The sequence below is a fragment of the Scaptodrosophila lebanonensis genome, unplaced genomic scaffold (assembly GCF_003285725.1).
Source record: "Scaptodrosophila lebanonensis strain 11010-0011.00,11010-0021.00 unplaced genomic scaffold, SlebRS2 tig00000240-arrow-arrow-pilon, whole genome shotgun sequence".
NCBI classification, from domain to species: domain Eukaryota; kingdom Metazoa; phylum Arthropoda; class Insecta; order Diptera; family Drosophilidae; genus Scaptodrosophila; species Scaptodrosophila lebanonensis.
The window spans coordinates 16,218-30,419 of record NW_022060626.1 but is presented as its reverse complement, the minus strand read 5'-3'; the positions used below and the strand labels follow the sequence as shown (position 1 = coordinate 30,419).

The 14,202-nt window shown below is 41.1% G+C and overlaps 1 protein-coding gene across 1 annotated transcript; it reads left to right on the top strand.

Annotated features, from left to right (window-relative positions):
- Nucleotides 1–556: 556 nt before the first annotated feature.
- On the top strand, nucleotides 557–4,979 carry LOC115630055 (serine/arginine repetitive matrix protein 1-like; the record flags this gene model as incomplete). The annotated part of the gene is made up of 3 exons (XM_030526685.1): nucleotides 557–874; nucleotides 3,834–4,528; nucleotides 4,655–4,979. Coding segments are annotated over exons 1-3 (1,338 nt in total), but the record flags the coding sequence as incomplete, so codon positions are not given.
- Between the last annotated feature and the right edge of the window lie 9,223 nt (nucleotides 4,980–14,202).

The following is a 14,202-nucleotide window of genomic DNA, read 5'->3' as shown; positions in this document are numbered from 1 at the left end:
TGATGACACAGGACTCGCATGTTCCGGGCGATGCTCGACGAGCATGCAGGAACTGTGGCCAGCAGGGCCATTTCCAGGATCAGTGCCGTAACAGTCGGGTACTGTTCTGCTGGGAATGTGGACGGCGAGGCGTACGAACCCTTGCCTGTTGCCCACAGCGAGCATCGGGAAACGAGCAGCGTCTCCGCTCGACTGGGAACCCAGCGGAGACAGCGCAAGCAACACCCCCAGCCTAGATAGCCAGATGTATATGTGCGAAGGACGCATTGTGGCCAGAGTCCAGATAAGCGGTCAAAGCATAGTTGCCACAATAGACACCGGGGCAACTCGCAGTTTCATCAGCGAAACGTGCTTTGATACGGTGGCTCGACAGGACGAAATCCGCAGCGCCAGCACGAACATTCGGCTCGCCGATGGCTCCAGATGCGAGATAAGCAGAGCCTTACACACGAGCGTACGCCTAGACAATCGCACTGTTCGCATGACATTCCTGGTTATGCCCAACATGCTCGACCCCGTTATCCTAGGTATCGATTTCCTACAGACTATTGGCACGATGATACAATGCGGGACCGTTTGCCTGAAACTTGGACCAGGCGAACCAGAAGCCCCTATGCACAACGAGAATCCTGATCTACCCACTAGCCGGAGAAGAAGCACAACCAAGGTCACATCGCCGCGCCCTGCACCAGCCAAGAATACAAGCGTACCCGTCACTAGCCGGCAGGCCATAGAGAGGTGTTGTCAACAGCATGAAGATGACAATGAGGAGAACAAGGAACCACAGAGTCCCTCAACGACCACGACTACGCAGGCCAGCCCCTTCGACGTCACTGAATTGGCTGAAGAACCCGAGGAACCAGATTACGACTCGGTGTTACAACGAGAACCGGCAGAACCATGGCCACGGGACATACAGCTCAAAGCTCAACAGTTCCTAGACGAGGAGCTACCAAGATTTGACACGCTCAGTGGAGTCACGCATATGGCGAAGCACTCGATCGTCATGAGAGATAATCGCCCAATCAAGCAGCGATACTTCCCAAGAAATCCGGCCATGCAACGTATAATCAATGAACAAGTGGATGAACTCTTGGAGCAAGGATTAATAGAGCCTTCTCGGAGCCCACACAGCGCTCCCATTGTGCTTGTTCGGAAAAAGAATGGCAAGTGGCGTATGTGTGTGGATTACCGGCAACTCAATGAACGTTCAATTCCTGATGCGTACCCTCTGCCGCGCATTAACCACATACTGGAGCGACTACGCAACGCAAAGTTTATAACCACACTGGACTTGAAGAATGGCTATTGGCAAATACCCATGGCTGATGACAGCCGTGAATGTACAGCGTTCACTGTACCGGGTCGGGGTCTATTCCAGTGGCGTGTCATGCCATTTGGACTACACTCGGCGCCTGCTACGTTTCAACGCACTCTCGACACAGTCCTGGGCACAGACATGGAACCCAACGCTTTCGCCTATATGGATGACGTCATTATCATCGGCAAGGACTTTGATGACCACATCAGAAATTTGCGCGAGGTCTTCAGACGACTACGTCAGGCAAATCTCAGAATCAATCCAGAGAAATGCACGTTCTTCCAACAGAGATTGAAATACTTGGGCCATTTGGTCAGCAACCAGGGCATTCACACGGATCCTGACAAAGTTTCTGCTGTACGAAACTTGGAGCCTCCAACGAACTTGAAGGAACTTCGCCAATGTATTGGGATGGCATCCTGGTATCGCAGATTCGTGCCAAACTTCGCTGCAGTCGTGCAGTCAATGTCCCAACTACTCAAAAAGGGAAGAGTCTGGCGGTGGGGCGAAGAACAGCAAACAGCTTTTAATAATTTGAAATCTTTACTCACCACAGCTCCAGTGTTAGCATGCCCGGATTTTAACCACAAGTTCGTACTACAAACGGACGCTAGCAATCTCGGGATCGGTGCGGTATTAACGCAGGAGATCGATGGGCAGGAGCGGGTCATTTCATACATCAGTCGCAGACTGAGCAAAGCTGAGCAGAATTACTCTGCTACCGACAAGGAATGTCTAGCTGTGATTTGGGCAATCCGGAAGCTGAGGTGCTACCTGGAGGGCTACCGATTCGAGGTGGTGACCGATCACTTGGCACTCAAGTGGCTAAATACACTCGAGAGTCCCCTAGGAAGAGTTGCACGATGGGCGCTGGAATTGCAACAATATCAATTCGACATTCGCTACAGAGCCGGAAAGCAAAACGTCGTGGCCGACGCACTCTCCAGACAGCCTCTGGAAAACATGTATCGAATTGACGCAGAAGGAGAATCATCTTGCCCGTGGATTACGAACAAGATCAAGCAAGTACAGGAAGATCCACAGAAGTTCTCGGAGTACACCCTGGAAAATGGACAACTGTACCGAAACCTGGGTCACAGGCCAAACGACGACGATTACGTCCCGTGGAAGCTCTGTGTCCCTAGGAATCATCGTCGCCGTGTTCTCGAAGAGTGCCATGACGCTCCAACAGCGGGTCATCAAGGCATCCGCAAGACGATCATCAGGTTATCCCAGCGGTACTACTGGCCAGGGATGTATCGAGACGCCCGACGTCATGTTCAGAAATGTGAAAGCTGCCAACGATTTAAGGTCAATCAACAGAAGCCAGCTGGAAGAATGCTCACGAGGCAAGTCGATGAGCCATTCACGACACTATGCGCTGATTTCGTCGGACCTCTACCCAGATCCAAGCACGGTAACACTACACTACTCGTTTTCTTCGATTTGTTCTCAAAATGGGTCGAATTGGTCCCCCTTAAAAAGGCCACTGCCACCCATCTGGTACGAGCATTTAGAGAACGAGTCCTCAGCAGGTTTGGAGTCCCAAAACTCTTCGTGTGCGATACGGCACACAGTTCACGAGTCGGATATTCAAGAACTGCCTAAAGGAATGGGGAGTCGACGTCCAGCATACAGCACCGTACTGCCCCCAGGAGAACCCAACAGAAAGGGCAAATCGGACAATCAAAACGATGATATCGCAGTTCATCAACGGTGATCAGAACACCTGGGACGAGTTGCTGCCGGAGATTACTCTGGCCATCAACTCCAGCGTCTCAGACTCTACTGGTTTCAGTCCAGCCTTCGTAGTACAAGGGCGAGAGCCAAGACTCCCAGGCGCACTATACGACGAGGTGACGCCAGCCACTGGAAGCGAATCTCAAACGCCTGCCGAGAAAGCAGCCCGTTTGAGGGAGATATTCTCCATAGCACAGTCCAACATGCAACGAGCCACGCAAGATCAACAACGCCACTATAATTTACGCCGCAGAGAATGGAGACCGAAACTAGGATCCCTTGTCTTACTTCGACAGCATCACCTTTCGAAAGCTGCCGAAGGATTTGCTGCAAAACTAGCACCGAAATACGACGGACCATTCAAGGTGGTCAAGTTCGTATCCACATACGTCGTACGCATCCAACGTGTGGGAAGCCGGAGGAGACAAATTGCCAACGTGGCCGACCTAAAAGAGTACCACACTGATGCAGCGAACAACGACGACGACGACACAGACATCCTCGAGGCTACCCACAACCCTCAGGATTAACCAAGAGAGCACTCGCCAAGCCCAAGTAGTGACCCACTTCCTGAGTATTAGCCAGAAGACATGGCGCACTTACTTGGACGAGTAAATTAGATAATAAGGGGTATTAGCCAGAGACCCCACACTCACACTAGTTTACCTTACGCGCAAGCCACACCTCTAAAGCGGAATAAAAACCTGCAAAAACAAAGTTAATAACAAGAAATTTTATCTTCCACAGCAAGAACAACTTTCGTTAAGCCAAGATGGAGAGAAATACTGGAAGCAGTGCGTGGCAATCGTCGCCGGAGCAGGATTGGGAGGACGACAAGTCTACGTCCCCATACCTTCCCCAATACCAGGACGGCCAGTCACCAGATGACCCGTCCCCAGCCAGCAGCGCTCCCAACAACGAGTGGCTATCCTCATCGGAGCCAGAGAACGACGACGGCCAGTCCGACGAACGATTCAGGACAACACTGCAGCGGGATGAGTGGGACTGGCAAGAGTCACCACCACCTCCCAGCTCGGAGAGCGACACCCCACCGGAACGGCACTATCCCGACAATGTGCGCGAGGTGTACGACGAGGACGCACCACCTCACCGCGGCTTTCGAGGCCCCACATATCCGCCCCGGTTCCAGGGCCATCAAGACGGCGGCTCCTACTCCAGGTCACCAAAGCCGGAACCCCGACGCGACCCAAGGAGCGGACGAGGGGTATACAAGCCCGCCGAGCCGCAGACTGAGCTGGAGCATTACACAGCCAGTCCGGCCAGCGAGTCCAGCAGCGACGACGAGCAAGTCTATTACCGGGAAGTGGTAGCATCTGCCGAAAACTACCAGCACATCACCACTCCCTATGGTGCCCGAGTGACCCGCAACACCACTACTACTGTGGATATCTTCTTACCCCCGGGAGAGACGATGAGCTCAATGTTCAACGTACCGAGAGAGTCACGGCAAGCACTCAGGGGTCGTGAGGAGGCTCGATGCATGCGCGTCGAGCTGGAAGCGACCACCGATGACCGGACCAGCAACCGACAACCAGAAGCGGCAAACTACACGCGGAACAACCGCAACGACAGTTCCCAGCGTCAACCAAGGCGGAACACCTCACCCGAGACTGTCCAACGGCCTACCTGGGAGCCGGCAACATCGGACGAAGAGGACAACCGTCCCCTCTTTCGTCGGCGGTACTCACGAGCCCCGACCAACGCGACCACCAGCGAAGCAGCACCAGCAGAGTGGGTTGTGGCACCGACGGGATGGAAGGTCGACACGAAAGACCGGAAAATACCCCAGGCCCTTGTCGAGGACGTCATGTCAGGGATGCACAAGCGCACCCGGGCCCGTTACTCCAAAGAACTGGACGGGCAACGATTCCAAGTGGAGCGGACGAAGACTCGGAGGGTTTTGATCCATTTGACCCCCCGAAGAAAGGAGAGGATGTAACGCAGTAAAATTCTGCGTCACAAATTGTATTAGCTCTAAGATTTTTCTATTTGTATTATTTCTTGCACGGTTTTGAAGAGTGCCAATTTTTGTTACTAGTCTTAAGGTTCCACTACTGTTATTAGATCTAAGGTTTCACATTGAAGTTTCTATGCTACTAGATGTAAGTTTCAATTATATTTCACCGCACTACATACAGAAAGGGTTACGCAGCAAAGATCTTTTGAATAGGGGAAGAATAAACGAGCTGGCATCACCGCCCACGCGTGTATAGGGATTTTAGAAAAAGAGAATTAGGTCACACGAACGAAGGCGAGAAGGGCAAACGAAAACGGAAGCTCGCTCTCTTCTTCGGCGACCATCAAGACGACCAGACGTGTGTTAGCAGCGAGACATAGGATCAAATCCACGTAAGTTTTGGAAATCAGCCAATAAACGTGGTGCAATGTAGGGCCAATGGCAGCGAAATCCCGAATAAAAGGCAATCTTAAGAATATTTAAGAAATCCGCCCACGCTATGAGCGCAACTTACATATATACCAGGCTCGAGTCCGAATATATGTAAGTTGTGACTGAAAAAGCGAACAAGTGTTGATTGTTATATTGTTGCGTATGAGCCGGCAATATAACGTCAAAACGAGCCCTAGTCCGCCCCGCATTCTCCAGCACCAGCGGCTACAGTGGGCCTATTTCATGTATAGCGTGTATGAACCGCGATAGATGAAATAGTCCACTCGACCAACGGAGTTTTGGAGGTTAGTTTGCAGCGCATGAGCATGCAGACATAACGCCAAAACTACCGGCCGCAAGGCGACTGACACCCTACAGTGTGCATCGAGTCCCTCTTGTCGCATGGTCCCGTCACATTTATAAATTTTCTTGTAATGAACCCTGGACAGCTGAGTTATACCCCAGCTGGAAATAAAACTTCTTTACAAACTAAAAGTTACTTATTCACAAATTGTTCCTTTGAATGCTATATGATATGTTGAGGCATAATAAGAGATCCGCAAATAGATTTCAATGAGAAAATCATAATAAACCATATAGTTTTCTAAGAGTAAGAGTGATTTATTCACCATATAACATACTGCTCAGATTGTGATGAACCTTCAGATTATGCTTAGGCATAATAAAAAATCCATAAATACACATTTTGGTGGAAACTCGTAATATATACAGTTTTTAAGCTAAAAGTGACCCATTCACAAAATGTTCCTTTGAATGCTATACGATATAGTGCTCCGAATTTGAGGCCTTTTCAGATTATATTAAGGCATAATATGAAATCCGTAAATAGATTTCAATGAGAAAATCATAATAAACCATATAGTTTTCTAAGAGTAAGAGTGATTTATTCACCAATTGTACTTATGGCAGTGATATAACATACTGCTCAGATTGTGATGAACCTTCAGATTATGCTTAGGCATAATAAAAAATCCATAAATACACATTTTGGTGGAAACTCGCAATATATACAGTTTTTAAGCTAAAAGTGACTCTTTCACAAATTGTTCCTTTGAATGCTATATGATATGTTGAGGCATAATAAGAAATACGTAAATAGATTTCAATGAGAAAATCATAATAAAACATATAGTTTTCTAAGAGTAAGAGTGATTTATTCACCAATCGTACTTATGGCAGTGATATAACATACTGCTCAGATTGTGATGAACCTTCAGATTATGCTTAGGCATAATAAAAAATCCATAAATACACATTTTGGTGGAAACTCGTAATATATACAGTTTTTAAGCTAAAAGTGACTCTTTCACAAATTGTTCCTTTGAATGCTATATGATATGTTGAGGCATAATAAGAAATACGTAAATAGATTTCAATGAGAAAATCATAATAAACCATATAGTTTTCTAAGAGTCAGAGTGATTTATTCACCAATTGTACTTATGGCAGTGATACAACATACTGCTCAGATTGTGATGAACCTTCAGATTATGATTAGGCATAATAAACAAGTAAAAAAGCTAAAGTCGGGTGTCCCGACTTTGAAATACTCTGTACATATGTTTACAATAATTATAGAAAATAAAAAAAATTAAGAAAATAAAAAAAAAAATTTGATCGATTTTACCTCTCTCGGTATTTGAACTCACGTAAAGGGTGTATAATTGCACATTTACATAGCAATTGCGTCTGTGTGAGTGTATGTATGCCTATGCGCATCAATTCGTGTCTGTGTAAGCATTTATGGCTATAACTTCTTGTTAAATCGGTCTATCATAATGAAATTTGGCATACGGACACATAATAACTAACTGGGGGCATTTCCAAAATTTTAGTTCGAAATTCCAAGAATTACGGGAGTTACGATTTGCGTGGTAGAGGGGGGAGGGAGGGGAATTCCAAAATATATATTTTCTGCGTATTCACATAAGGCATCTGGGACTAAAATTTGGTGTTCCTAGGTCTTATAGTCTCCGAGATATAGGCGATTATACGAATGGAAAATCGGGAAAACCCCCATAGGGGGGAAGTGGGGGGAAAATCAAAAAAATAAAACAAACTCGTATAGAATACACACATAACGCATCTTCGTGCAAAATTTGGTGTCTCTATCTCTTATAGTCTCTGAGATCCAGGTGTTCATACGGACGGACAGACGGACAGACGGACAGACAGACAGACAGGGCTAGATCGACTCGTCTCGTCATGCTGATAAAGAATATATATACTTTGTGGGGTCTGCCACGCCTCCTTCTGCCTGTTACATTTTTCAGCTCCCGCAAACCTAATATACTCTTGTACATTTCATGTACAGAGTATAAAAATCCATAAATACACATTTTGGTGGAAAACTCGTCATATGATATACAGTTTTTAAACTAAAAGTTACTTATTCACAAATTGTTCCTTTGAATGCTATATGATATGTTGAGGCATAATAAGAGATCCGCAAATAGATTTCAATGAGAAAATCATAATAAACCATATAGTTTTCTAAGAGTAAGAGTGATTTATTCACCATATAACATACTGCTCAGATTGTGATGAACCTTCAGATTATGCTTAGGCATAATAAAAAATCCATAAATACACATTTTGGTGGAAACTCGTAATATATACAGTTTTTAAGCTAAAAGTGACCCATTCACAAAATGTTCCTTTGAATGCTATACGATATAGTGCTCCGAATTTGAGGCCTTTTCAGATTATATTAAGGCATAATATGAAATCCGTAAATAGATTTCAATGAGAAAATCATAATAAACCATATAGTTTTCTAAGAGTAAGAGTGATTTATTCACCAATTGTACTTATGGCAGTGATATAACATACTGCTCAGATTGTGATGAACCTTCAGATTATGCTTAGGCATAAAAAAATCCATAAATACACATTTTGGTGGAAACTCGTAATATATACAGTTTTTAAGCTAAAAGTGACTTATTCACAAAATGTTCCTTTGAATGCTATATGATATGTTGTTGATATAACATACTGCTCAGATTGTGATGAACCTTCAGATTATGCTTAGGCATAATAAAAAATCCATAAATACACATTTTGGTGGAAAACTCGTCATATGATATACAGTTTTTAAACTAAAAGTGACTTATTCGCAGAATGTTCCTTTGAATGCTATACGATATAGTGCTCCGAATTTGAGGCCTTTTCAGATTATATTAAGGCATAATATGAAATCCGTAAATAGATTTCAATGAGAAAATCATAATAAACCATATAGTTTTCTAAGAGTAAGAGTGATTTATTCACCAATTGTACTTATGGCAGTGATATAACATACTGCTCAGATTGTGATGAACCTTCAGATTATGCTTAGGCATAAAAAAATCCATAAATACACATTTTGGTGGAAACTCGTAATATATACAGTTTTTAAGCTAAAAGTGACTTATTCACAAAATGTTCCTTTGAATGCTATATGATATGTTGTTGATATAACATACTGCTCAGATTGTGATGAACCTTCAGATTATGCTTAGGCATAAAAAAATCCATAAATACACATTTTGGTGGAAACTCGTAATATATACAGTTTTTAAGCTAAAAGTGACTTATTCACAAAATGTTCCTTTGAATGCTATATGATATGTTGAGGCATAATAAGAAATCAGTAAATAGATTTCAATGAGAAAATCATAATAAACTATATAGTTTTCTAAGAGTAAGAGTGATTTATTCACCAATCGTACTTATGGCAGTGATATAACATACTGCTCAGATTGTGATGAACCTTCAGATTATGCTTAGGCATAATAAAAAATCCATAAATACACATTTTGGTGGAAAACTCGTCATATGATATACAGTTTTTAAGCTAAAAGTGACTTATTCACAAATTGTTCATTTGAATGCTATATGATATGTTGAGGCATAATAAGAAATCCGTAAATAGATTTCAATGAGAAAATCATAATAAAACATATAGTTTTCTAAGAGTAAGAGTGATTTATTCACCAATCGTACTTATGGCAGTGATATAACATACTGCTCAGATTGTGATGAACCTTCAGATTATTTTTTATTTTTTTTTTATTTATAAAAAATCAACAAATTTACTGTCAATAAATAATTGATAATATTAGAAAGTAAAATAAAGATATTTATAGTATTACATTATAAGTTAAACTTAAAAGATAAGAAAGCTTAAGGGAGAGCTATACAATGACGTCTATGAATGCCTCCGACACGTTGGGGGAATTTTATTTGCCAGTTGGCCAGCTATGCCCCGATTCACAGCCAAATGTGTTCAGAGACATTATAGACCTAACAAACTAAACAAATAGCAAGTAGAAGAGAAGAATTAATTCTACTTAAGAACTAATTAGAAAAAGTAAGGTGTAGAAAGAGGAAGAGGAAAAAGAAAAAATAAGAGGGAAAGAGAGATACAAAGACAGAGAAAAAGAAAGAGGTAAATCTCCAACCCGGTGGGGGAAAATTTAAATGCCAGTCCGGCTAGCTATGCCCCGACTCACAGCAGAAGTGGTCAGAGATTTTCCCGAAGATAATTATAAAGAATAATCTTTACCGAACAGAGAGAGAGTTCTGTCGAAAGTAAATGTGAAAGATCATTATAATTACTGCAAATGACCCGAAAACGATTGTGCAAAGCGTAATCGGTTGTGCATCTAGCCAATATGAACGGCAAATAATTCCTTGTTGGTCTACAAGGAACTGAAAAATTAAGGCGACCTAAGAGGGCAGAGGAGTCAACCTCACCGATAACTAACTTGTGGAGAAAAACTATTCCAAGAACAGTCCTACGATTTTCTAAAGATGGAAGGTTTATAAGTAATAGTCTACTTGAATACGATGGCATCAAAACATTAGGATCCCAGTTAAGTCCGCGTAAAGCAAAAAGCAAGAATTGCTTCTGAACAGATTCAATACGCTCCTCATACTTTCTATACTGTGGACACCAGACACAAGAGCAGTATTCAAGCACAGGGCGTACGTGTACAGAAGTTTGGTAGTATAAGGATCAGTAAACCATCGTTTAATGAATCCAAGTACACCCTTAGCTTTATTTACAATGCTAGAAATGTGAAGATTGAAGTTCAATTTGGAATCAAAAAGAACCCCAAGGTCTTCAACAGTCGATAGACGCTGCAATGGCACATTGTCAATCGTGTATGTGACTAAGAGGGGCAAAGTTCGATGAAAGGTCATGAACTTACATTTAGAGCAATTGAGGTACAAGCGGTTTACTATGCACCAAGATTGCATGCAGTTCAGATCATCCTACAGGCGTTGAAAATGAAGAGGGTTTTTGTAAGATAGAATAAGTTTCACATCATCAGCATACATAAGTATATAAGAGTGTGACAAGATAGAGGGGAGGTCATTAATAAATAATGTAAAAAGTAAAGGGCCAAGATGACTACCTTGAGGCACACCTGATGATGCATAAACGGGCTTAGAGATATGCGACCTGAGCAAAATTCGTTGGGTCCTGTTTTTTAAATAGGACGAAATCCAACGCAACAAATCGGCAGGAAATCCTATGCGGCTAAGCTTAAAGAGCAGAAGGTCATGGTTAACAGAGTCAAATGCTTTACTGAAGTCAGTGTAAACGACATCAGTCTGCATTTTTAGAATAAATGCTCCATTTACCAAAGAAGTAAATTCCAGCAAATTGGTCGTAGTAGACCGTCTCTTAATAAAACCATGTTGAGCAGGAGATATGACAGATTTGCAGAGATGCTGCAAAGTGCCGCAAACTATTTTTTCAAATAATTTTGGTATAGCGGACAACTTTGCAATACCTCTGTAATTCGAAATATCAGACTTACCACCCTTTTTATATAAAGGAATTATAAAAGATTCTCTCCAAATAGCTGGAAAGATTGAAGAACTAAGCAACAGATTAAAAAGTTTAAGCAATGGTTGTAAAAGAGAACTAGAACATTCCTTGAGTACACAACTAGGAATGTTGTCTGCTCCAGGAGAGTACGAAGACTTCAAGGATTTGATAGCAGAAAGTAGACAACTATCAGTAATTATGGGAGCGTAAATAGTGTGGGAAGATGAAATGCTATAAGGATAAGAGGTATTACTAATAGAGACAGAGGAATAAGTTGACTGGAAGAAGTTGGCGAACAAGTCAGCAGCTTCAGAATCATTGCTGGCTTTCTTGTCACCAAGGAAAAGTGATGAAGGTAGCGAAGCAGTTTTACGTTTAGAGTTAACGAACTTATAGAACTGTTTAGGGTCCTGTGCGAATTGTATCTTACATCGGGCAAGGTAATTATTATAACACCGTGAGTTAAGAAGGACAAAATTGGATTTCGCTATAGAGTATTTATAGAAGTCAATAGATAGGCCCGACTGCTTATACTTTTTAAAGCATCTAGATTTAACATTTTTTAAGTTTGAAAGTCTTGGCGAAACCCACGGAGGTTTTGATGACGCAGACGATATGACACAATTTGGGATACAGACATCAAAAAGAGCATTAATAGTGTCATAGAAAAACTTAACGGCTATGTTGATATCAACCGCACTATACAGAAAAGACCAATTAGTTACTAAAATAAGTTCATTAAGCAAAGAAAAATTTCCTTTGTGAAAGCAACGACTTGTTTTATTAGAATTAAGTGTAGGAATTAAGGTGTGATTTGAAAATGATAGAGAGATTTCTAAAGTAGGGTGGTAAGTATCTTCAGGCACTGACAGGGGTGAAGACCTAGAGACAACTGCGCTACTAGGGTCAGTGACATAGACGAGATCAAGCATTATACTAAGGTGATTAGGTATATGATTAATTTGAAACAAAGAAAGGTCCAACAGGCAATCCAAAAATTCATGGTCTGCAGAGGGCACCAAATAATTTGATTCATTGAGGTATGACCATTCTATGTTGGGCAAATTAAAATCACCTACCACAACAAACGCGTCGCTGTCACGAAGATGAGTAAAAATTTCTTTAATACAAGTTATATGTTGCATATAAACCTGAACAACAGAAGAGGGAGGTATGTACGAGCAAGTGATGTATAGAACAAAAGACGGAAAAGTTACTTTAACAGCAACAAATTCAACATCATTTGGCACATCTACATCAATGATTTCCGACCGAAGGTTGGATTTGACTGCAATCAGTACGCCTCCACCTCGACGACTCGGACGATCACGACGAAAGATACAAAAGTCATCTGATAAAATTTCGTTATCAAAAATCGTAGGGTTTAACCACGTTTCTGAAAACGCAATAATATTCGAATCCAAAGAAAAACTGCTCAAAAATAAATTGCCAAGCTTGCACAAAAGACCCCTAACATTCTGATACAGAATATTAAGCGAAAAGGATCGCGAGCCTAGTTTTTTGAAGCCAAACTTGACGTTGGTTTCGAAGAAAGATTGGACTGTAAATCAACAGGCAGTGACGAAACTCGTTTTTTTCTGCCTGAACTCATGAACAATCATATGTGGAGGCCAAAATTTTGGATCACATAATAAATATCCATAATAAAAAATCCATAAATACACATTTTGGTGGAAACGATATAGTGCTCCGAATTTGAGGCCTTTTCAGATTATATTAAGGCATAATATGAAATCCGTAAATAGATTTCAATGAGAAAATCATAATAAAACATATAGTTTTCTAAGAGTAAGAGTGATTTATTCATCAATCGTACTTATGGCAGTGATATAACATACTGCTCAAATTGTGATGAACCTTCAGATTATGCTTAGGCATAATAAAAAATCCATAAATACACATTTTGGTGGAAACTCGTAATATATACAGTTTTTAAACTAAAAGTGACTCATTCACAAAATGTTCCTTTGAATGCTATATGATATGTTGAGGCATAATAAGAAATACGTAAATAGATTTCAATGAAAAAATCATAATAAAACATATAGTTTTCTAAGAGTAAGAGTGATTTATTCACCAATTGTACTTATGGCAGTGATATAACATACTGCTCAGATTGTGATGAACCTTCAGATTATGATTAGGCATAATAAAAAATCCATAAATATACATTTTGGTGGAAAACTCGTCATATGATATACAGTTTTTAAACTAAAAGTGACTTATTCACAAAATGTTCCTTTGAATGCTATATGATATGATGAGGCATAATAAGAAATCCGTAAATAGATTTCAATGAGAAAATCATAATAAACCATATAGTTTTCTAAGAGTAAGAGTGATTTATTCACCAATCGTACTTATGGCAGTGATATAACATACTGCTCAGATTGTGATGAACCTTCAGATTATGATTAGGCATAATAAAAAATCCATAAATATACATTTTGGTGGAAAACTCGTCATATGATATACAGTTTTTAAACTAAAAGTGACTTATTCACAAAATGTTCCTTTGAATGCTATATGATATGATGAGGCATAATAAGAAATCCGTAAATAGATTTCAATGAGAAAATCATAATAAACCATATAGTTTTCTAAGAGTAAGAGTGATTTATTCACCAATCGTACTTATGGCAGTGATATAACATACTGCTGAGATTGTGATGAACCTTCAGATTATGCTTAGGCATAATAAAAAATCCATAAATACACATTTTGGTGGAAAACTCGTCATATGATATACAGTTTTTAAGCTAAAAGTGACTTATTCACAAATTGTTCCTTTGAATGCTATATGATATGTTGAGGCATAATAAGAAATCCGTAAATAGATTTCAATGAGAAAATCATAATAAAACATAT